Source organism: Musa acuminata, chromosome BXJ2-9, assembly GCF_036884655.1.
Source record: "Musa acuminata AAA Group cultivar baxijiao chromosome BXJ2-9, Cavendish_Baxijiao_AAA, whole genome shotgun sequence".
Classification (NCBI taxonomy): Eukaryota; Viridiplantae; Streptophyta; class Magnoliopsida; order Zingiberales; family Musaceae; genus Musa; species Musa acuminata.
In genome coordinates this window covers 11,795,649-11,820,959 of record NC_088346.1, presented here as the reverse complement: position 1 = coordinate 11,820,959, position 25,311 = coordinate 11,795,649, and the positions used below count along the sequence as shown (strand labels likewise).

Below are 25,311 nucleotides of genomic sequence, written 5' to 3'. Positions count from 1 at the left end.
TGATAAATATAAATATAAAGATGATATCCTACTTTAATCATATATGGCGGTAAATCCATTCACTCCAAAGAAGAACTAGGTTAATTATTTTAACTTAACAAGACTAGGATAGCTATGCTAATAAGCTAACTAAGCCCAATGTTTAGTTGCCATAAAATAAAATAAAAACATGGGGCAAAAACAGGAAGTTCACTCGATCCACTCTACAAGAAATAAAAGACAAGTTCAACAAATATAAGAAAAAAAGACAAACCACACTCAGAAAAGGAAAAAATCACTAATTATAGTCATAATTGAACTAAGAAGAAAATGTCACCAATCACTCATGAAGGCTGAACAAAAATACTCGCATTCTAGTCTTACATCATAGAAAATATTAAGAACCAAAGAAAGACGTTGCAAACCTGGATGAAATGTCACCGTACAACAAATATTGAGACCAATTCCGAAACCTGATTCTCTGAAAATATCCAGACTTTTATGGAAAGAGGGGTCTGGATTGCTGCTCCACTTAAGTAGCATGTGTGACAGGTTGTCGATCTACAAATGATGCTGTTAATTACAAAAAAAAAAAAGGTGACAGTGTTTAACAAACCAGGAAAACCAAAGTTATACACTGACTACACCAAGAGAAGGAATGCCTCAGCTCCCTTATAATCTGACACTCTGCCTTGTCTTGATCATTCGCTTTAATGAAGCAACCCAGACATCGCACTCGTTCCAATAGCTTCTTGCCATGTCCACCTGGCACCATGAAACAATTTGTCAACCAACAAAATACTAAGCTTTAGTTGGGCACTATAGATTGCGAGATATTCAATTAAGCAACATGAATAGCAATATTAACATGATAAACTTGTCTAGAAAAACAATTAAACCAAAACGTATTGACATATTTCACTAATTTCTTATATTGATAGGGTTCACTAAAACATCCTGTTGGTACATGTGAGATTTGGTGCCATTGTAAGGTCACTCCTTCGGGACCTTGATATAACCAGGATTCAACTCACATAAATCACCTCTACTTGCATGGGTAATAACTGTCACTATGCCCAAACCATTGATAGGGGCATCATGCACTAGGCCGCCGCTTTCACATGCTTAGAAATAATCAGTAAATAATCTCAAGTGGAGAAGGAAGATGTTGCTCAAGTGGACTGTATTATTTTTGAAGAATAATTGGACATGTCCAACTCAAAAACAGTAACAAAACCTGCTAATGATCTCATAAACCAAAGAGGAAAAGTTAAAACTGCAGATAGTTTTTGTTAATGCTTTCTCCTATCCTTAGAGAACCCTTCATGATTGATATACATTGGCAGTATGCTTCCAGAGACAAATGTAAAAGTAAAACAATAAAGAATGAACCTAGTGCAGAGGAGAAACAAAGTCATAATAATATGCATACACTTAACTTCCTCCATGTAGCTTATGAATGAAATAATTATAAAGTATGGATGAAGATGGTTCTCTCCCTAGCAGCAATAATTTTCTAGTAAGTGACAAGTGTACCTGGACGTGTAATGCACCAGCAAAATCCCTAGCATCCAAAGCCTGGCAAAGCTGAACAAGCTTAGTAGCAACATCAGGAGATGTGTGCCCGCTATTAAGTTTTGCAAACAACGATCCAATTCTCCTTGAGTTATCCTCAATTTCCCGCTTTTTAGATGGATTTGCATGAGATCCTTCAAGAGCTACTGATGTCTCATCATATAGTCTGGTCAAAGTGGTGATAACAGGCTTCAATTCAGCTGTAAGGGCACACAGAGAAACTTGCATGTTAGCATATTTTAAATTGTGCAATTCATAGTGTTATCACATAACAGCTTATGAAGGGAGGTGGGCATAGACACCAAAATTGTAAGAATATATACACATCATGAAGAGCACAAACAAAGACCAAGAACCTTAGATATCAGTAAATTTAAACAGACCAACCACACACAAGTATTACTCACCAAACACTCATCGGAACACACTGAAAGATTGATAACTATCAATGAGCAACTAAGAGACTTGAAGAGAGTGAAAAATTAATGACCAATAAAAAAAATAAGAGATTATGCAGGAAACCTTGGGAGCTTTCACTTTCCATGAGGCTTCACAACATAAAGAGTAGGAACTATATGGGCATATAGTGGGCCAAGCCAAGGCTCGTCCATACAAAACTCTGGCCTGTTGCAACTGCTTGTAAGACCTGGCTGAATCAGGCATAAGTCAAAAAAATTTAGGTGCAGCTTGGAAAAAGCCAAAGCCTAGCACGACCCAGCTGGATGACTCAGAGTGAAATAAAACGTATTTAATTCCAAAATGAAAAAGAAAAGGCACCAGTGTAGGAGCAACCCTGCGACTCTGCTGTTCCACTACACTAACAACTATGACATAGGTAGTTACTACCAACATTTCCCCTATTTTCGCATCATTTTCCCTCTTCCTTTGTTGGTCGAGGACAAGGTGGCTACAGCAGCAGATATGATAGGCATGTAGGAGCAAAGGGCAGAAGTACACACTGGGCCCCAGCTTTGTCCTTTGTCAAAGTGGGTGTGATGCAAGGAGCTTGGCTCATTAAGTGATGGAGGCAATGGATCTATCTTGGGGAAGCCACTGACATCGAATTGAGAGCAAATGCAGCAACCGACAGCAATTTTTGACAGGAAAATAGCTGCACATAGTGCAGCAGGAACTTGAGGACTTGGTCTTTTTTGTGCCTCGAGGTCTAGGATGATCACATTCTCACTATAATAAAGGCTTTGCATAGATTGAGCCAAGTTAGGCCAAACCAAACCGTGATCCAAAAGCTTAGTTGAGCTAATTTGAGCAGGCTTGATCATGAACCAAAAGCCCAAATGGATTGGCACTAACCTAACTATGATGCAACATGACTCATTGGACCTGACATAGCTTGGTCTCATTTCCAGCCTTGCAACAACAGAAATTTAATGCCAAAATAAAAAACTTAATACAGTAACTCCTCTAAAAAAAAACACTAGTAATTTTAAATTTAATTCAATCTTTACTTAAATATTTAACTTGGCATTTGCATAAGCACGATTGCATGACAAAAACAAAAGCCATAATATCCCAACTACCATGGCAGGTTTATCTGCAGATGGATAGTAGATGTGAAAGATAAGCTTCTGTCTCTGTTTTTCACTCCTTTGTCAAGCAAAGGTGTCAGTTCCTTCTTCCCATCAAGCATCAAGATGCATGAAATTAAACACAAGAAGCATAAGATATTCGTGATAATCCATAAATAGCTGATCAAGCTAATAATAAGAGGTCAAATGCATGTGTGGTTAACAAAATACAAATGTCAATGTCCACATTTTCACAGGCGAAATTATATAGAAAAGCATTACAAAAATACTTTAGCTACAGAGAGGTTATAAGTGAAACCAACACAAAATGAAATAAATAATTTTGAACATTCAGAGACAAGTATTACCAGGCACATTTGATGTATCAACCGTTTGTACTGTAGGTGGAGGAGCTGATGGAACAGCCACTGACTGCACTTGTGATGCTTTTGTTGGGCTTGAAGGTTGTACAGGACTCATACCAGGCCTCAGAGCAAAATTGGGATTGGGAACTGGCACGAAACCCCTTGGTGCAGAGCCAGGTGCAGCAGGTTGTGCAAATCTGTGCCCAGTGGCGGCTGCTGGTTGAGATGTACCAACACCATGTGAAGCAGGAACTGGAGGTCCAGGTTGATTGACAGGATTGGCAACACCCTACAGAAAGAGCGTACAAAATTAAGATTAAACAATTGACCAAAATATGTAGCACATGGCAAAAAACATACAGACCGGATATAGCTGAGAACCCAAGATAGGTTGCTGATAGTGTCCCACATTTCTAAGGGCTGCAGGGGTTGCAGGAACAAAGGGTTTTATTGTTGGCTGTGCTGCAGCAGCAGGTGGAGCAAAATTTTGCTGACATCAAACAAGATTATTACTGGTGGATTCATGAAAGAAAATGAAAAAAAAAACATATTGAATAAATACTACTACACATGCAATAAAGAGAAAATTATTAAAATATACACAGAGAAACTATTACAATGTATAACATTTGTTATGTAAATGATAATCTTTAACAAAAATTACCTCCAGAACTACCAAATATAACTATAAACTTAACAATCAACTAATTACCAAAAAAGTTGAGTCAACTTTTTCTGGCAATATAAGAGTTAAAACATTAACAAAATGAGATTTTTAAAGCTGTTCGGTAGTTATGAGCCAAAACTCCCAAAATAATAACTCTAAGGAAAAGAAACAATTTACATATAGAGAACTTGTGGATGATGCATGAGGCTTTAGAAGTATCAGATTTGTTGATATTAATTCAAAATAAACCTTTAATTAAAAAATCCAACCTTCAAGATCAGCCTTTTTTCTATCTTAATTTACAAATTTTTGTACTCTGGCCATGTCCCATGACCATATACCACAAGCACAACTTGCACAAATGGCTCGAAGCAGTGAGGTTTTATAAAGTCTTAGCTCAATATATTAGATAGCTGATACAACATAAAAGCTTAGTTGCTGGAAGTAGATTATAAGATGCCGGTCTGGGAATGGACAAGATCTAAAAAGATAAAGTTAGGAGGCATTGGGACAAGATCTACACATATAAATATGTATACAATTTTTTGAAGTTACTAATATGGAGCTTTTTTCACCAAAACATAAAATTAACAATAAATTCTTTTTATTATAGCTAGTATTATTGTAAATTAACTTTTTTTCTCTTTGCCTTTTCTATTATGTTTTACACATTTTATTCCTTTTTCAAAAATAGTTTTACAGTTCTCTCCTCTCCTCTTCAATAATGCTCCAGTTGCCAGATGCCAGTTTCTTTTTCTGCAGTCTTTGAAGCTAGTAACCGTGACTCCAAAGGTTAGAAATTATGATTCCCAGAGGGATCCACTTCCTTATTGCTGGAGCATAATTCTGAAATGGATACCTAGAATTTAATACACAATCTCAAGTTCTCAACTACTCTGCATATAAATATAACCAAAATCAAAATCAGCAATTCTCACAGAATTTGCTTGGCTAAACCTCTTGGACCAATTACATACATCTGTGATCTGTCCATACTAAACAGTAACTTTGGGGACCAAATTTACTTTTTCAGAAGTGCATTTCTGAATGCAAATTAAACTGGAACAGAAAACTTGATGTCAGGGCCGAAAAAAAGTTATTCTGAGGTCACCAAAACAACATATGACAACAGTTGGTACAGTTTAATATTAAAGAAACAGCATGAGAACACAAGCAGCAACTACCATTGGTTGCCACCAAGAAATTAAACAGGTACCTGTGGAACCTGGCTCGTCTGTGATGGGATAAACATTTGAGCTGGCTGTGCTGGTTGAAACGGCATGGGGTTGCTAAAATCAGGGAATTGTGGCTTCTGTTGCACATGTTGATATCCTCCATAAGCAGAACCAGGAGATTGCTGATAGATTTCAGCATGTGGAGCACCAGCAACATTGTGATGTGGTTGGGATACACTCTTATCCTAATTTGAACACAATTTATTTTTTGATGAGAGCCATAATCTACTCAGAAAGACATCAGTAGAATATCGAAAGGAAACAGTAAACCAATTTTACAAGATAATACAGAATATAACCTGAAAAAAGCTCTGCAATTGGTCTACAGCACCATAGCTGGAATGATCTGCACCATAATCAGATTTAGCTTGTGATGAAGTATTTTCATAAAACAGACCTTTCGGTGCCTCCCTCTCTGACAAAGAATGTAAGAAGTACAAGATTATAGTGTGTTAATATTACAGAACTAGAAATTTATCTGAATTGCATGGCTGATAAGCAACGTATAGAATGTTTAAAGCACTCTCCCTCCACCTCAAGCAGAAAGAAATGAGAATGAAAAAGAGAAAAGAAGAGCCAGAGCCAAACATTATCCACATAAATGACAAAATATATCCAGTGATTTTCAAACTGACCAGTTAAGAAGCAAATAATGATTTTCAATGGTCTAAAATGAAGAAACATAAACCCTTTATTTGTCCAATTTGCATCAAGTAATCATTATGACAAATATATCCAGTAAATACCAATGTTATATTTAGAAGAAACTGTAATAAAAACATGCATACTGTGCTTCAGCATTTACCAGCTATAGTCAATCAGCAAAGCAAGAAGCATTGTAATTGGGCTGAGGATAATACCATCATAAGATCAGGATTGAGTAAGTAGGTTGGTGGCAGGGGACATGAAGTAGGGGTGGGCAATGGGAGAAGACAAATGCTCACACTCACAGTAGATCATATCCAAGAGGAAAAAGTGCCATGTTAAAGAGATATAGTTGAGAGGATGCTTGAGAGGTTAGGAAGACCACACATTTGATGTGGTTGAAGAAATTCTCAGAGCTCTCCAGATAAGGTAGAACCAAGGAGGAACTATCAGCAATGAATCCACAATAATCCCATATCTCGATTTTGATATCATACTGACACAGTACATTCTACTTGGCACAGGTAAATACAATCATCAGGTACCCTCAATGCCTCTAGCTTAGTGCAGGCAAATATACCAGCAATAGTGGAAGCATCTTATGAAGGGACAAACTTATTCTAATGGTGTAAAACAAGAATATACAGTAACAAAGATTTAAGGCCAATGGTTCATTTGAGTAATTTAATGCAAAAAAAGGTGTGACTGATGCCTATTAGATCCAGATGAGACTGTAAAGATTTGAAGAAAAACACTATAGATGAACATAACAATGTAATAAAATGATGACCAAGACATTCTTCCATGATGTAGCAGTGAAGACACTGAGGATGAATCAGAAAAGGAGGGATTAGAAGATGTGCAACATGATTCTTTGATGTCAAACAGGCTGAAATCATTCTATCAAAAGCCTCCAATTTATCCAGTGAAAACAGTTTGGATCGTGAAAGGGGGAAATGATCAAACCCATAGGACAGTAAAGTTGAACTATCTTATTATTAGACCAAAGTGGCTTGTATAAGTTTATTACCGCTTACAGAAACATGATAGTAGAACAATCATTCACAATCATCACAAAACCAAGTTATAAGTTATTACAAAATGGCTTGCGCAAGTTTATTAATTTCCACAGATAAACATATTAGTAGCACTAAAATCATTCATAATCATCACCAAAGAAAATTATAGTTTATTTAAACTAGAAAAGACAGATCTAGTAATCAATGAAGTCTCTTAGACAACCTTCAGCAGAGAGAGCAATTCGATCTCTCAAGATAGCAAGTTCATGTGAAGGTTCTTCCGATCCTAATAGTTTTAAATACTCCATTGCAGTAGTGAGAAGCCCCTGATTAGCTAGTAATTCAGCATAGTTCTCCACAAGTTTAGACAAAGAAGCACTAAACCGCTTATGTCCAGTTGCAAGGGTGAGGACTATAGTCTTCTCCATTAAATCCTATGATAAGGCAAAAAAAACCATTATTCTGCTGGTTTTCATAAGTGATAATTAAGCTTGCGATTTAATGAAGCTACCTGAAGAAGATCAATGTAAGTCCTTCCTTCACTATCAGGCTTCAGGCTGCGTGACCAAATTTCCACAGTTCTGTCAATATTTCCAGCGCAGATATAGCAGAAAGTTGCAGCAAGTGTGTTTCCTGCAGTCATAAGTCTTGAAGCCAGACTGTCACACAGAACAGTCCATTCCTCTTTCTGTGCAAACTGTTACATTGCAATGATAGCATAAATCATGAGAGTGAGGAACATAACACACATATAAATAATTGACATGGAGGCAGGAAGCCAGATGATGAGGAATGCACAGCTGGCTACGAATCAATGTAAAGAAATTAATTCAGAAATTCAAGTCATTTCACATTATACCAATTTTATTCTTCTTACCTATTTCCATTTAAGTAAAGTTTAACATGGCACATACTAGAATAGAGGATGCAAGTATTTAGGAAGATAATTAAATTTTATCTACAATAAAAACAAATTATGCAGAACCCAATGAAACCCGAAAGCACAATATCTATCATCACTTAAACAGGAAATATAACTGTTTAAACAAGATCAGCACCTTTATTACATTTTTTAAAGCATATTAACTTTTGAGACCTGCCAGTAAAGTCCATAAAAACACAGAACATCTTACAGCCTATGCATATTCAACGCTAACGTTCAGCCAAAACTCTAATTTTGAATCTAAATTAAGTTCAAGTTTTATGCCAAATTCAACAAGTCAGTTAGCCAAGCCCTAACATTTGGGTAGACAAGATTTAATACCTAGCTAGGAAGAGCACTTTAATCTCTTCATTCTAATTTATGTTACCTTTGTAATGTTTTTGGTGGTATAGCTTTCTTCAATCAGGCTGTTTTCTTCAATGAGGCTGTCCTTACAAAAACATGTTTGGTATTCAATAGTTCCATTGTAATCAAAGACAAAGGGGAGACCAAATTCTTAGAAGCGCTAGTTTTTGATGGAAAGGCAATATCTCATCAAAGAACCCAATTAAAACCAGCTTGACTATAGAAATTTCTATAGTCTACATATAAAGTTGCCATAAAACAAAAGAAGAGTACATTGTTCTTAAAGGAACCAAATAAATGTTAAAATACTTGATAACAGGAGATATACAAGGGAACAAATAGATACAGCAATGTTGGTTTGTTTAAATGAAGGAGAACTTACTGTGCAAAGAAGAGCAAGAGTTTCTTTCCATGAGTTCAGGGGTCTGGTATTAACCAGGGTAATGAGATCATTACTCACCATTGCAGATACAACCTGAAAATAACTGGCATCAAAATTAGAATACTAACCTCCAGAAAATTCTGCCCAAAGAAAGTTATGTAAAATGTGTCCCTGAACAATCCACATTAATACAACAAAGCAAAAATCTATTTGAGAAACACTTGAAAATTAATGCTTAATTAAAACATTAATACCTTTAAATAAGGTGTGAGACTATTCTTAAGATATTGATTGCGTGCACTTTCCCATAATGAGGGACCACCAGCATGTGCAATAACTAATGCATCTGCCATTCTGTTTGCAGCAATGCATTGTAGAACAGCTCCCTTGTAGTCTCCAACAACTAAAGCACGTTGAATGCTATCATCAACTGCAGGATCACTAGTCCCTGTAGGTTCGTCAAGTTCTTTGTGAACATCTTTCCCATTAGGAACAACACTATCTTCGTCTGTCAAAATATCCTCACTAATTTGAGGTTTGTTAAAGAACTCTTCGCCATTGTCAATAGCAAAAAGACTGGCTTCACCTTCAACCAATGAACTGTTATCAAGATCAAGAGTTTTATCTAATAGCTTTCCAAGATTATCAGAGGTATTATCACTACTCTCATCTGGTATAGTGAAACCGAGATGGCAAAGCAACTTAGTCCTAGCTGTTCCCTCTTCCTCAAACATAATCTTCAAAAAGCCCCATGTTTCTTTGTCATCTTCCAATCTGTTAGGAAGAGAGAAAACGAAATTTTAAACAAAATGTTGCCTATTAATAAGACAAGGGCCAAATTCTTTTATAAAGATGACACACATAGAATCATGTGACTTCTTTTCACATAAAGCACAAAGTGATGCTTTTTCCCCATTTTGTATTGCAGCTTCAAATTCAGTGGACCGTCTCACCAAACTTTGCTCAGTGATTAAATCATGCACATAGACCTGAAAGAAAAGAAGAAATTCAATCAGAAAGCATCAAAAGACACTTGATGGCATCTTAGGTTTACCTCTGAAGAAGATGGTGGAACTCCCGGTGCTGTTTGACAAGGCCGAAATGATACAATCTTGCCACCAAAACCAAATGATACACCGGTTGGACATTTTAACCACTTTGGAGCTCTCAAACGTACTGAGAAGATCAATATTTGTGAAGCCAAAAAAATGACTCATCATATAAACCTTTACATACATATATAACAAAATAAAACAACACCAAGAATCTAATTAAGCAAACCTAATGATCCACCATAAAGTTGGAAAGCAACTAGATTCCATATTGCAGAAGGGATATAGAGGGAGTATGTTGGCCAAAACACAAAAATTAAAAGACAACTGAGTTCTGCTGTTACGCAATTAGCAGCCAAGATCAGTGATGATATGGTTCAGCTGACATCATACTTTAATGAAACAACAGGGAAGGTTGATCCTCATCTCTTTCAAACTTATATTTCTCTTTAACTGACTGGCAATATATAAAAGGTGTCTAGTGGACTAGAGCATAATGAAGTGAATTATCATGGGATCTGGAATGAATTACAAATCCTATCACCACTCCCTTCTCTAAGATAGCATCCTTATATTAATGGCAATTCTCTATGCTTCACTTTTCTCTCCGGACATCCTTACCATTCTGTCCTATATGGCAGTGAACAATGAACATTACAGCAATGGTGTTTGGCCACTGCCTAGCACCTAGCAGTACAACAAAGAACATAACCTCCGTCTCAATTCCAAAGTCACAAGTTTCTTTCTTCTCTTTCCTCCATCTTGTCTTTCCTCACCTCTCTTTTATTTTTCTTCTTTTGAGGCTATCAAATCAGCTATATTAGTCAAATTCAACCAATTCTTTTTGGACTTTGTTTAATTCTATTGATTTCTCACTATAAGTCCAAGAAATCAAAGTTGGTCACAATCAGATCTCCCTTAAAATGTAACTAATATGAATCCAGTGTTTTGGCTGATATAGCAAACTATGCATGCCATAAACGGTAACAAAGCACCTTATCCTATGGTCCTACACACCATCTATCCCTGATACATCTGACACCCCATATCACCGATTGAAACTGATCCACACAGGTAACTATGGTCTTTCTTCTTCTATCAATTTTCAGCAAATACCCTGACAAGTACTAAGAAAATAGCTCTATGGAAAGATCTTCCTAGCATGAAACCAAAAAAATTTCAAAAGCACCTATGCCACAACTTAAACAGACCAACTAAAGTTCCATATTATGGCTTATAATTTTCATTTCATGAAAGACTTTGCAACCAACCTTTTGAAACAAATGTGGGCAACAAACGAGCAATATATCTATCTTCTAAGAGCTAGCTGCTATGCAGTTACATAAAACTTAAAAGAATAAGATATAATAAGAAAATACAAATTATGAAATTTGCCATATTTATCCCATATATTAAACTAATTGTAGCTCAATTCAGAGTCTTTTAAGTTTTAACAACTTTGATTACCAATTTTACAATGAGAAGAAAAGGAATAAGAAGACAAAGTGAAACAAAGAGAAAGTGGTAAAGTGGTAACATAAATGAGCATAAAGTACCTATCATCATCTATTCTCTGGTGGCCTACTGTCAATATAGGTCGCTTGCCCAATCTCAACACATGTTTGTTTCTTTTCTCCCACTTTTCATTGAATTGCACAAGATTTATTGCCTTAGTTCACAAATGAGTGATACTATATGAGTGGTCTACACAATAGGCTGTCTTAGAGCATTTTGATGAAATCAAAGGACCATGTATCTAATAAAAATGAGGAACAAAGTCACCACTAAAATCATGTTAAAACTGCATTTCAAAAATATTGGATCCGACTATTCTCTAAAACCTGCCTAAAGAGAAATCTAAAAAAAATCCTAGTGAAATAGGACTTGTAAAAACTCTTAACATGAAAATACACTGCAAAAAATCTTTAATATATCAACAAGTATAAAGTTTATCCAAGAATCACACAATATCGAAAATGTTTCTACATCAGTGCTAACTAGACTCAAACTTGACTTTAGACTCAAACCGCCAACATCATTGGCTTCTGATATGTGACACCCACCTTCTAGATTGCTTATTGCAATTATGAAGAAGATCTTTTGCATTCAATATCTCATGGCATACCAATTAACAATTATCTAGTTAATTTGGAGGAATCAGTTTTGAACCAAAATCATCAAGGAAATTGAATTACACATTGATAACAGGTTCAATTTTCTCCAGCGGCACCAGTAGGTTGCTCAAACATTGATCAAAGAACACATTCAAAGGTTTCAATTTCATGTATGGCTAACTCTGCACATCTTTGTTAATCTTGGTGACTAGAAATGGGATTTGGTCTTCAATTGTTATCTCTTCTTTGTTTATTCTTCATTCTTAACCATGCAAGATCCTTTGATACTCTAGATGTACTATGCCGTCTAGATTGCACTTCTTTATTGCAATTATGAAGAAGATCTTCTGCATTCAATATCTCATGGCATACCAATTAACAATTATCTAGTTAACTTGGAGGAATCAGTTTTGAACCAAAATCATCAAGGAAATTGAATTACACATTGATAACAGGTTCAATTTTCTCCAGTGGCACCAGTAGGTTGCTCAAACATTGATCAAAGAACACATTCAAAGGTTTCAATTTCATGTATGGCTAACTCTGCACATCTTTGTTAATCTTGGTGACTAGAAATGGGATTTGGTCTTCAATTGTTATCTCTTCTTTGTTTATTCTTCATTCTTAACCATGCAAGTTCCTTTGATACTCTAGATGTACTATGCAGTCTAGATTATACTTGTGGACTAATCGATGCCTTAACCACTGTCTCTTCATCTATTGCATATCCAAAAAATTTGTTTCAATATGAAATTCTTCATGACCAAACTCCACCTTTGCTTCCACTTCGAATTCCAAATCTCCAAATTCAGAATCTCTCGCCATGCTCAACTCTTCTCATATTGCAGCACTTTCTGGTTCTTCTTGATTTATTTCTTCAACAGCACCCATCTCTTCTTGTTTGATTTTATTTTTGTTTACTTCGCCACCTCCTTGACTTCTACAAATTTGCAACAAATTAGAATTATCAAAGGCCAGAAATTTTCATCCAGATTTTGAAACACAGCAGAATTCTGCTTTTATTCATAGTTGTACTCCTTGCTCATATTAGTATCACTCCAACATGCAGTAGCACTGCTGTAATTTCTCATATAAGGACTGGTTTGTTAAACAAACTTTGTTTGGATACCATTTGAAGCAGCAGAGAACCCCGTATCTTATAGAAATGAAGATCCAAAACACGCTATGGAGAGCATTCTTCATAATTGCGTGCATGTCTAATGTAAGAATCACATTCCAAATGGCAGGTTCAAATTGGAAGCCTAACTTGAAAGATAACTCGATTTACCCCTTATAATATAGCAAGTAAAAGGCACAATTATTCAAAAACATGAATAAAAATAAAAATTCTACTAGACTTCACAAGCTATACTCAAACATGACATAAATGCAAACCTAGCAGGTGTCAGTTACTGAAGAAAACTTGATCCAGTTTTGAACTAAACAGCCAAACTTGACAAGTCATTGATATTGTATAGAGAACATTTTTCAGTGCAACTGAGTATGCATTCATGATCTATCTTCCAGAATCCCTTTTGTGAAGAAAGGTGTCAAGAAGCAGGAATGGAAAAACAACAGTGGTTAGAAAAGCTACCATACCGGGAGTACCAAATTCACCACCTACAGCAGCATACCTACTGCAAGCCTGCAGTAAGAATGATATTGTTTAATTTCTACTCCACAAAGACAACAAGCTAACAGAGGAAATATTTCTGACTAAAAATTAAGTGCTATATTCAGGTGATCAAAGATGTTATGTAACAGGCATTTGGCTTTCATCCATATACCAAACAGAATATCATAAAATGAAGCTAGAAAACAATGACTTAACAATGCATCATTTGGAACACAACGCATTAATGTTTTCCATGGTCACATGAAGGCAACAACAAGATACTGCTAAACATAGGAAAATATAGTTAAATTTTGCTAATCTTAGACTTATTTTGCACAAATTCTGATTTGGTGAGTCCGGAAAAACAACAATGCACAATGAATTTCTACTGTAAGAAACATGTCCTAGCTCCCAATTAGCATAATTAAAAATTACAACAGTTAATTATCCCACTTGACAATAATCACTCTGTTCTCATATGAAATTTTGACTACATTAAATCTCTGGCATTATTGTTATCAGATCACAAATTATCTAACAAAATGTTTGACAACATATTAGATAAATTTTATTATAGTAACATTGTAAAATATTTACACTGAGTCTTGGCCATTTAATCAAAAAAACCTATCCCATCAACAAGCAGAATGCAACGTTGAGGTAAGAGTCTAAGGTTTCCTTAACTGATTTTCAGCTCATACACATGCAGAGTAGAAACAGACAGAACAGACAACAATTTGAAAATATAAAGGGAGAAATCTTAGTATCTTACATAAAAGTGTTTGAATAATGGTTGGACATGATGGTGGTTAGTAAGGCATTAGAGAAAGAAGTAGAAAGATGCAAACCAAGAAAAAACAACTTAAGGACCTGAAAGCCACATTCAGTCGTACAAAAATCAAATAAGACTTTTTCCACAGCATGTGGAGACTACATTATACTAGCATGATTAAGTGAGAAGAATAAAACAGTTTTTGTGGTTCAACTGGCAGCCACTCAAGGGGAAGATAGAATCCAGTTTTAATTTTGTTAATGCATACAGGTAACTGTTAGCTCATCAATATTTCCCTCGGTGCCACTCAGTTTCAGCCTATTTTGAGCCCTTTAACCATCATGTTGAGCCTAAGGCAGGGCTAAGCTTCTGTTCCATCTTAGACCGACTACCATCACAAGTAAACTCAACTCCTGTATTATATCAAACAAGATTATTATACTGCTGGATGAAAAAATATAGCAAGTAGATAAAAAAAAGAACAAAAAAGGCCAACTAGCACAAAGGCAACTCAAATTCAAACATAATTAAGATTCAGACTGACTCAACCATGTGTCCTGGTCAAAATATAGGTAATTTAACCCTTTGAACAGATTCAGACTGCATTAATTAATTTCCATTACTATGTTGTGGGTTGCCTAAAGATTTGTGGCTCATTGGAGCATTGGGATAGTGTTAGGCCAAGTAAAGGATAATATAAAGGAACAATTAGGCAAGGATGGGAATGAAATTGATAAATGACAAAAAATAAAGGTAGAAGAGATAATGGTGTGAGCAATATTCTCTTTACTGTAGAACTCATCGATTAAATTGAATACCATTTAATGCTTCAGTCTGGTTGGCCTTTAAGTGTGTCCTTAGTTTTTTGCTACCACATATATAAGTAGCAGCATTAATGCAACACAACCTGTCATCAACAGGCTATCTGAGGCCCTTTAATAAGATCTAATTCATATCATAAAATGAGTCAATTTAGGTTTAGGTTGAGTTCTACTGAGTCTAGGATAAAGTTGTTTCGTTTCTGTTCCTTAAATAGCGATATTTTCCTAATTTTCCTATTGTAACTAACACTCCTGATTTAATGTGCTTTGAACCAACTGTAGCTGTCAGGATGTGGTTGAGCCGCAACCATTGGAAGAAGCAGAATGCCACATGCAGAGGGGTCAAAGTAGGGTTTTAGTGACAAACAAAGTCGCTTTGTGTCCATGCACGCGGGACGGGGGGGCAGGGGGAATATGCAATAAATGTGTTATTGCCTACTCAATTGAATAGAACCACTTTGTTTTATTCGGTTCAATCTCAAGTACGACTTGGTCCAATCAAATCAGCTAATGCATTTGGTGCAAGTTTGGGTTAGCCCAAGATGCAGCATTGCTTAGGCTGGGCAAGACAAGCGCGTGCTACCCAATGCCCATGCTTAGGCATCCACCTAGGCGGAGCCATTCAAAGTTCACTTGCCCAGATCTGTTCGAGGTGCTTGGGCCTTACCTTGCCAAGTCCAGGCCCCCTAATGACTTCACTGATATATTGAACAAAAAGAGGACTAATTTTGATCAATGCTTTACATCTTTTTTTCAAGTCACAGTTAGAATAGGACCATAGGGAAATTGATGTGATATATAAAACATATTCAACCCTCTTTATATATATACACACACACACACACATACTCTTATCACTCTCTTTTCTCTTCATTATTTCTATCTGATCAAAAGAATACAGCAGAGACTCTTTCCCCTTCTATCACGCAAGTACTAGTTGCTTTGTACTTGTTTATTGAACATCAATCACAACAGACACTATCTACTATGACCTAATCATTCCTAAATTGAAGAAGCCTTGATGTGCAAACGGGTACTGAATTTCTGATGCAACATTAAGCATCCTCTCAATACTTGTTAAGGCTTGATCAAACCCAAAACTGACACAGAAGACTTATATGGCAGCATGGCCTTTGTTAGCAAGAAAGGACCAACTAAAAGATAGCAATTAGGATATATACAATAAATCCATGAGGAATAGGAGGATAGTTTCAGAAATTATCAGGTAGAAGCGGGAAGAAACACAATAGAAGAACAAAATACCTGAATAACCTACCAAGTGAAAGACCTTTAATTGCAAGAGGTTTCATACAGTACATGATCCTGATAAGAACAACAGAAGAACTGCAGCTCCTATATCATTTCCTTTCCACACAACTCCCTTTCAGCATTTAGAAATCCTTTAGTGACTCTCAAGTTGAAGATAAGGCTCAGCAACAGTTATGGAGGTTCATTGAGCTTCTTTAATCTCATTGTAATATGCTAAATAACTCCAAAGTCAATTAAACTTGATCCATGGATCTAAACCCAATCAAAGGAGACGTTCCCTTCAGAAAAGAATACTTTTACCTGCTAATATTGAACTCAACCTAGTCCACCGACTGAGTAGATCCCAGACCTTTCATCAGGATCAAGTTTCATAAAGAGGCTCCATTTTACGAGGAACTTACCAAAGTTTCTACAACACAACCATTGCCTCAAAACTTAAAAGTTTAAATATACAAAGTTGTGGTATCCACAACAACCATTGTTGAACATACTGTTGTGCCAGTACTTTTGTGACCTGTACCACATCCAAGGTTTGCCGTACCGACTGTATCGCCCGGTACGGGCGGTACGTACCGGTCCGACAGGCCAGCGGTACGCGGACCGTCCCGTACCGTACCGAGTACTGTAGCAGTATACAGTATACTGTAGCAGTGTACAGTGCTCGGTACACGTGGGTATACCGAGCGGTATACCGTACCGTACCGGTACCGAGCCTGGGTCGAAACGCCGGTACGGTATGGTACGGCGAACCTTGACCACATCAATCATCTCTAATTCATAAGACATTTTTTATTATTTATTTGTTTTGCTTTCTTCCAAATAAAGATAATCATCATCACAACAAAATGAAACTTAAAAGAATCATAAGAATTTTCTGAACAGGGGGAATGCATGTGGTGCAACAATGGTGAACAAACTAAAAGTTACATGTTAGGTGCTTTTACCTCTATATTGTATATTCCCACTTTAACATCAAAGGAAGATGCTGATATGACTCCTGGAATTTTGGGGTACCAATGAACATCAAAGTTCCAGTTGGTGCTGGCTGGCAATTCACATACTACCTGAAAAACAACAAAAGGAAGTAAAGAAGTAAACAGTAGCTAATATTAGAAATTGATAAACAGTAACTCTATTGAGCATGGGTCTATCACATAAATTATTGAGAAATTAATTGCTTGTGTACCTCCCCAGAAATTGTATCCCAGCAAATTGTTCTATTATCTTTGGCACAGGTAAGCAAAAATGAACTGTCGTAGGGGCACCATGACATAGCAATTACACCTGATTAACACAAAAAAAACTCAATGAAAGAGAAAACAAGATTGATATTCATCTAAATTCCTGTAAATGTCAGGTAAGAAATAGAAACATAGTGCAAAAGAACTTGTTAAGGACTTGAATCGCCAAAGGAAAGCATAATACAACCACAATAAAAGAAAGGCACACACATCGACATGTTTGTGTGTATAAGGTTCACATTTTAAATTATGGTTACAAAGTGCTATAGGCCTATGGAATGCATCATAAAGAAAAACAAGAAGCATCAAAGATATCTAAATGATTGAAGGATCATTAGACATTCTCCAATATGTAAAATACACCATTTTATGTATCTATAGGAAATGTACGATAGACTAACAAATAGTTCAATTTTAATAATAAATGCTACCCAAAAAGATGACTGCCCAACCTCCATGTTTGTGTTCAACATTTCAGCACTGGGTCAGATCAGGCCATATAGATTAAACAAACGTAGAAAACTTCTTAGGATATGGCTATAGATATAGCAAACTTCATATTCATCTTAAAAGGTGTCATCATGAAATTTGAGCCTTTTACTCCTATTTTATTCCATTGTCATTCCAGTGCCATCAACTGTTATAGAAAACTTGATTTTAATCCTAAAATACATCTAGCTGTCCTCAATGCCTTAACCCCTTTTACTCTAATTTCACTCCATTGTCTTTCCAATGACATCAAATATCATTACTACAGGGATATACTATGGGCAGTAAGTTGGATTAATTATTGATCCCTGTTCTTTTGTTCTCAATCTAATTTTGCTTAAGCATAGGATTTGGGGGCTCTATCTTCCCTTTGACTTGATTGGCTCTCTACTTTTAGGTTACCATTGCAACATACACAATAGAAATTCAAAACCATGTTGTACAAAAAATTCTTCGCCTGTGATCAATGCAAAGGCTACTGTTCAACTCTCAAATTAGATGAACCTGATAAATGATGTCATAAAGAACATTTCAAAAACCTAGTAAAACACAAGCATAATTATATGCTCCACATAATAACCATTTACAGTAATCCTAAGATTAACCAACAATTCATTCTTCACATAACCCTAATTACTCAATATAACTCAAAAATCTCTTCAATCTGGGAAAATCAATATCCAATCAATATATCTACCTCTAAAAAATTATGAAGCATACCCTCATTTACTGTGAATCAAAAGGCTTTTGATCACATTAGTTTCTCAGAAGAATTGTTGAATCAGTAATGTGTTTCTAGGAACCAATTTCCTACCAAACATTATAGACTGATCCAACGATTTAAAAAGGCGCTCGGGCGCTCGCCTAGGCGCTCGGGCGAGGCGAGGCAAGGCCCGAGTGCCTCGCTAATCTTCCAAGCGGCGCGTTTCAAAGAGGCGCCGCCTGGGCGCTCACCCGAGCTCAGGCGCTGGGCTCTTCAGGCGAGCGCCTGGGTTAACCAAGGCGATCGAACCAGGATTTTAAGTCTGGTTCGGTCCTGGTTCGGTCTCCGGTGGTTAGTTGGTTCAATCGAACCAACTAAAACCGATATCAGTGATAACCCAACCCTAACCCTTGTTGCCGCTGTCGCTCCCGATCCCAATCCTGATCTTGCAAATGCTGCCGCTGTCGCTGCTCGCAAACGCTGCCGTTGTCGCCGCTCGCGCCTTCCGCTGCTCGCCGCTGTCGCGGCCTCCTTACACTCCATTGCCGCTGCCGCTTCCTCTTTTCTCAATCAGCAGGCTCAACACCCCCTTACACTTCCTTCTTCTCCTTCTATTAACAGTATACAGTATACTATTAACAGTATACTGTATACTGTTAATATTGTTAGGTTTATTTAAAATTATTAATTTTTAATACTGTTAATATATTTTCTTAATTTAATAATATATTTTAATTTAAAATTTTAAATAATTATATTTATTAATTATATTATATATTTTTATATTTTAGCGCCTCGTTTCGCTCGGGCGAGCGCCTAGCGCCTCGGGCGTTTTTGGACCATGACGCCTTTTGGTGCCTAGCGCTTTATAAATCACTGGACTGATCTACATAAATTTTTAGGTTATCATGCATTGCATACAAGTCATGCACTAGTTAGTGCTATCTAATATTTCACCATAATGAAATTAAATTGTGGGATAAAGATATTAATAATGGCCTCTAATTAAATATAATTAATTTTAGTTAAAAGCAAAAACTGAAAGTTGCTAATATATAGCTTAGTAGTAACCTATAAAAGTACTTTAAGAGGATTCATCTGTATTGATCACACAAGTTGGTGGTTACAAATGGGTGACAGAACACTGTTAGTTTCATGAATTTATTAAAATAAAAATCATGTCATAAAATAAGCAAAAGAAAACAGATGGCAGGCTCAATAACAAAGGTTGGTAATACGACCTTTTGTATGCCCCACAAACTCTCTTACCGGCGATATTGTTTTCCTTACATCCCAAACCTGTGAATGGAGATGACAAAAGTTAATGGTGCCAAAATACAAGCAGGCTAGGCAATACCCTATGGATTTCTAATGCACTTTAAAAAGAAATAATAATAAACAATTGGACATAAAATCTTTCTGTATGTTTCAATTAATTACATATAAGACAATAGTTTTCATCTAAACAAAAAACTAAATCAGAATCTCTAGATTAAACCAAAACCAGTTGATTATCCAATAAATTATATTACTTGAGTTTGACAAATCAGCATTCAAACCTAAAGAAAGCTGGACTGAACAAATATGTAAAAGAGATTAAATCATAAAAACATGGCACATTACTCTAAGAGCAGGTGAATTGTCATCATCCGAAGCAATAATCAACTGGGTAGAAACATCAGGGTTCCATTGCAAGATAGAACACCTCCTTCTATTCGAATCTGCAAAACTGTTTGAAAATAGAAGCCATTCCTGGATCAGATTAGCATCAGACGATACTGCACAATGTTTGGTAGAGTTCCAAGGATAATTATGAACAAAAGACTTGCCTTGTAACAGGTTTCTGCTGCCGTAGATCCCAAACAACTGGAATGGTACTCAGATGATAAGAAATTCTGAGCAACATGATACCTTTATATGAGGTACAAGTGAATAAGATTAAAGAAAAGAAAATTTAAGCACCTGTTATCCCATTGTAAGAAGTGGATGATAATATATGTTGAAACTTCGGGTTCCATGAAACAAAGGAAACTTCAGTTTGTGCTCCAGAACCAGCACTCTGTTACATAAAATACAACTTCAAACTCTCCACAAAATGTTGGTCTTTTTATTAATCTAAGTCAGATTAAAATAGAATTCTTTAGGATTGTAAACAATCACCTATGTCATCAGCGCTACACAAGAATTGATTAAATATTAGTCTATTTCTTACTTCAAAGAACCAGAGAGAAACCAACATGACAAAAAAGTAACATGAGTTCATCAACAAAAATTGCTGAGACACAAAACCAGTGTTCAATTGGCAAAGGGACAAAAAAATATGGAAATGTAAGCGACTTATATTTTAATAATAGCCTCTCGAGATTAAGAAAATTTTAGTAATAGCCTCTCAAGATTAAGAAAAAAACTCCATTGCCAATCCTCCATCCCAACTTTAATATAAATCCTCACATTCTGTGCGTCGAGCATGATCTACAACAGCATGTAAGATCAAGTTATTACAACAAAAATTAAAGATCAGTAAAAAGGGAGAAAAGAATTGTGATGTAACTTGAATACACTGTAAACATGAATTATAGTTTTCAGTTACATGCTTGGAATAAGATCATCCTTCTAGCCAACTAGTTTTTAGCATAAACAAATAATGCTTTTACTTTGTGCATCAGAAAAAGAACATCTTGGAAAAACAATGGTGGTCAACAATGTGTAGTTCTCAATCATTCGCCACGCACATGAAGGTTTGATCTTGTCTATCCAACAGCAATCCATTTCTATTTAATTTACTAAATCACCATTGTTGTCAAAAGTGCTTGGTGGTGTACACTGTACACATCAACGTCCATTATTGCTTAAGAAACAAGGCACTTGGTTGAGCAAAGCAAGACACTTATCTTACAAAAGCAAGGACTGAAGCTAACTATAGAGAAAGGAAAGAAGAGGAGGGAGGGAAGAAAAGATAGAAGAGTAGGCAATAGGGGTGGTTGTTGGCCATGGAGAGAGGAGATAGAAGAAGAGGGGAGAAAGAAGAGAATAGAGGGTGGCAAGCAGCGAGCACTGCCAGATAGGCATCCCAGTTAAAGATGCTTTGTCCAAGGCCCATCGAGTCACTTAGGCCTCGCCTAGGGGAGGCCTCTTGGCATTGTTTATGACCACAATAAAGAAGCCTACTTAGATCAGTGTCTCTTCATTCTACCTATTTCATGTAATTTGTTTGAATTTTGACATGGGAGTATATAATTTGCTACAATTTGCTCATATGGACCTTGCTGATGATATGGTATTTTTTTTAGTCAACAATGTTGCCTCGTAATCTTCAACTCAGCCCACTCAAATATGATAGTTCATCAGCATATTTCCTACACAAAGTTAAAGCTGTTTCAAGGTGTTTTTCTTTATGACCAAAGAATACATTAAATGAGTTGGTTAGCAGCTGTAAAACACTTAATTTCAAAATTTCTTATGCATTAATGGTTGTTTCATGCACTAGTACTTATTTTGGTATTTAGGGCTTAGAAACGACTTTAGAAACTGATGATATTGGCAGAAGCTCTCTTGGAGTACTCTCTTAAACTCTGTATCTCTTGGATGCGTCCTTGAGTGATGAGTCTTTTGCTTTCAGTTTTGTATCCTTGTTTATTATCCTTAGGGTGGTGATCATTTTGTATCCCTTTATGATTTTAAACTTGATGGTGAGCTATTTTTCGTTTTTATCAAAGTTGCTTCGTGAGTTCGCTCTTTTTTTGTTTGGAAAACTCATTCTAACAAATACAATTGTACTGTCGACGTTTCTTCGTGTGTTCGCTCCTTTTCTGTACGGAAAACTCATTCTAGCAAATACGATTGTACTATTGACTTTTCTTATGAGTTCGTTCATTTTCTATCCGAAAAAATTGTGCCATCAGTTTTCTTTCGAAATCTATTCTACTTTACCCCTCATTCTGCATCACACCGGTATCAATTTTCATAGACAAACACATTCGAAATATCTCATTCTTGTTCATCTCAATTTAAAAAAATGTCAGAAAGCTTAAATATGGCGTAGATATTAAGTACTAAACATGTGGGATGTCTAATTATGTAATTTCAGGTCCACATTAGAGATAGATATTAAGTAGCAACATAAGCAAGACATGATGATAGTGATCATGAAGAATGTGAAATTAATAAAAAATATGTGATCATTGATTTTTTTTTCTCCTACTGAGTGCAAGTAATTTACTAAACTTAATGGTCAATTACATTTTAGAATAAAAAATAAGATGACAAATATATCCAAGAAATTTTACTAGAAAAAACTATGGTAAGTCTCAGACCAAGTTTGACTGCATGAATATAAATGAGTACGCATAGAATCTATTGATCAGTTGTTGGATGGATGCCTGTTCCATGAAACAAAAGAATGACTGGGGTATTGCCTTTTTTTTCCTTAAAGTTTGATGCTTTAAAAATTAGTGAAGTGATTGCTATTTTTTTGGTACAAAACTATAACTACCACAAAACTGCAATTGCATTTTGAAGACACTACACTGTAAATGATGTATTATAATAGGTCGGGGGAAATATTTCTATCATGTGTAAACGAAGAATTAGCTATCAGATCAATCATATCTGCATGTGCATCATCACCAGAATTTTCAAGAATTCCCATTCAGATAATTCTCTTCCTTCTATATCAGAAGTGAGATGCAATAATGCAAAATTATGGATTATTGAATCTTCCTTACTGCATGACACGTCAGAAGAAAGTACAATTACATTACTATAATTACATTACTATAGACCTGATTATTCCCACAAATGATAAAGATAACAAGATTTTTTACAGAGTCTATGTCGTACTAGCATATTGACATTTGCATTATCTATCTAATAGTACATAACTTCAATGCATGTATCATGGCCCTTTTTATTATATGATTCACCTAAATAACTGAGGAACTGAAAGATTGCTTAGCATATGTACAAGCATTTTATCTCTACTAAGGGCAACAGCCCGAGATACAAATCAAAGCATAATTAAAGAGCCTTTAAAATGTATAAATCTGAAAAATATGAAAACGTTATATGACAATACAGATATATGTCTTTCAGTTATTAGATTGTGCTTAGTAAGCACCATCAGTTCTTGCTGAAAGTTAATCTATTCAGATGCCTCTATACCTTAAGAGATGGAAAATGATTTGGTTCTGAAGGTTTTGCCAGATCCCAGATGCAAAGCTCCCCTTCATCAGCCCCAGAAGCAAGTAGATTTGATGAGAGCACGCTGAACTCCAAACCACGAACCTGATAAAAGAAAACACCAGTCAGCCAAATGCATCAACATGGAACGATAGAACTAGATCCTCAACTTGAAGAATCCAAATAGATACGGAATGATAATTACCGGTCCCACGTGCTTCTCAAGCTTCGCAACAAGCGCAGCATTTTGATCATCCGAACTGCAAACAAGATACAGATTTCTCATAACTACTACTCCTAAAGCCGTGAAATTTTTTGCTCTACTGCGATCGATCTACTCATGCATAAGCAAGAGGACGAAATTGCATATCCAATATCAATAATTAAGACCTTCACAAAGATCCGGCTTTCGAGAAATTGAATAGAACAAAAGAGGAATGTAAACTCAAGGCACCTGATCATCTTGAGGGGATTCCAGATACCGATGCTGCCATCACTGAGGCCTCCGGCGACGAGGCCGAGGGCGTACTCCTCGGAGGCGGATCCCGGCGGGTTCCCCCAAGAGAGGCGGTTGAAGCGCTCGGCACTGGGGCAGGAGCCGGCGACGGGGAGATCGTGGGCGTCAGACTGGAAGTCGAGCTTAAAGATCTCGAGATTGGCCGTGGAGCTGAAAGAGAGATCGACGGCGCCCGCCATGGTGCCGGCGGCGAGGTAGGGCGCGTCGGGCGCGAAGGCGACAAGCGCCGACCGCGAGGCACTCTTGATGCAGGCCATGGGATCGCGAGGGCGGGGGGCCCTAGATCGAGCACTGATCTCCTACGGGAAGAAAGGAACGGGATAGCAGATCCGACGCGCTTCTTCAATCTCTCGCCTTCGGTTATGGGAGATGGAGGAGAAGAGAGCAGCGGACAAGGGAAGTGAGTCGCGTTTTATTTGGACGGTCACGACGTCATTAGATGCACAGCACGATCTTTGAAGAGTGACATGGAGCCAGCGTTCCTGAACCGGATCAGGTCCTCCGGTCCGGTTCACCGCCAACCCGTCGACCGGGTTGAGTCCTGTCATCTGTAAGCCCGGGCAACTCGAAGCTACCATGAACGTGTCCATTTTCAATGTTACGTAGAGTAGTCATGTCACTGACTACTTTTTTTTTTTTTTTTTTTTTTTGAGAAGAACATATTACAGCGGAATATTTATTTTTTTCTCTTTATGTATCAAAACGGATTCCTCATCAAAAATACCAACTCGAAACCAAATCGTTTTAACGTGAAAAATCCAATGTGAAAAAAATCACGGGACCGTAGTCCATCTCAAACTTCCACTATCAATAATAATGATAACAGGTTTACAGTAGGTCTTCTCTAGAATAACTAGAG

The 25,311-nt window shown here is 36.6% G+C and overlaps 1 protein-coding gene across 2 annotated transcripts; it reads right to left on the bottom strand.

Moving 5' to 3' along the window:
* Positions 1–267: 267 nt before the first annotated feature.
* LOC135623155 (protein transport protein SEC31 homolog B-like) lies at positions 268–24,843 on the bottom strand. 2 transcript variants are annotated; one of them, XM_065125765.1, is made up of 23 exons: positions 24,390–24,843; positions 24,141–24,195; positions 23,918–24,040; positions 20,720–20,816; positions 20,587–20,623; positions 20,381–20,486; positions 19,999–20,056; positions 17,511–17,608; positions 17,269–17,388; positions 13,447–13,492; positions 9,736–9,857; positions 9,543–9,670; positions 8,936–9,455; positions 8,682–8,774; positions 7,523–7,708; positions 7,235–7,445; positions 5,647–5,762; positions 5,329–5,532; positions 3,810–3,935; positions 3,449–3,734; positions 1,516–1,754; positions 616–744; positions 268–540 (listed from the first exon to the last, which is right to left on the bottom strand). In XM_065125765.1, the coding sequence occupies exons 1-22, from the start codon at positions 24,707–24,709 to the stop codon at positions 652–654; spliced, it is 3,384 nt and encodes a 1,127-aa protein (XP_064981837.1). In that variant the 5' UTR covers positions 24,710–24,843; the 3' UTR covers positions 268–540; positions 616–651. The 2 variants fall into 2 exon arrangements, with proteins under 2 accessions (XP_064981837.1, XP_064981836.1); XM_065125764.1 differs by having other exon boundaries at positions 268–744.
* Between the last annotated feature and the right edge of the window lie 468 nt (positions 24,844–25,311).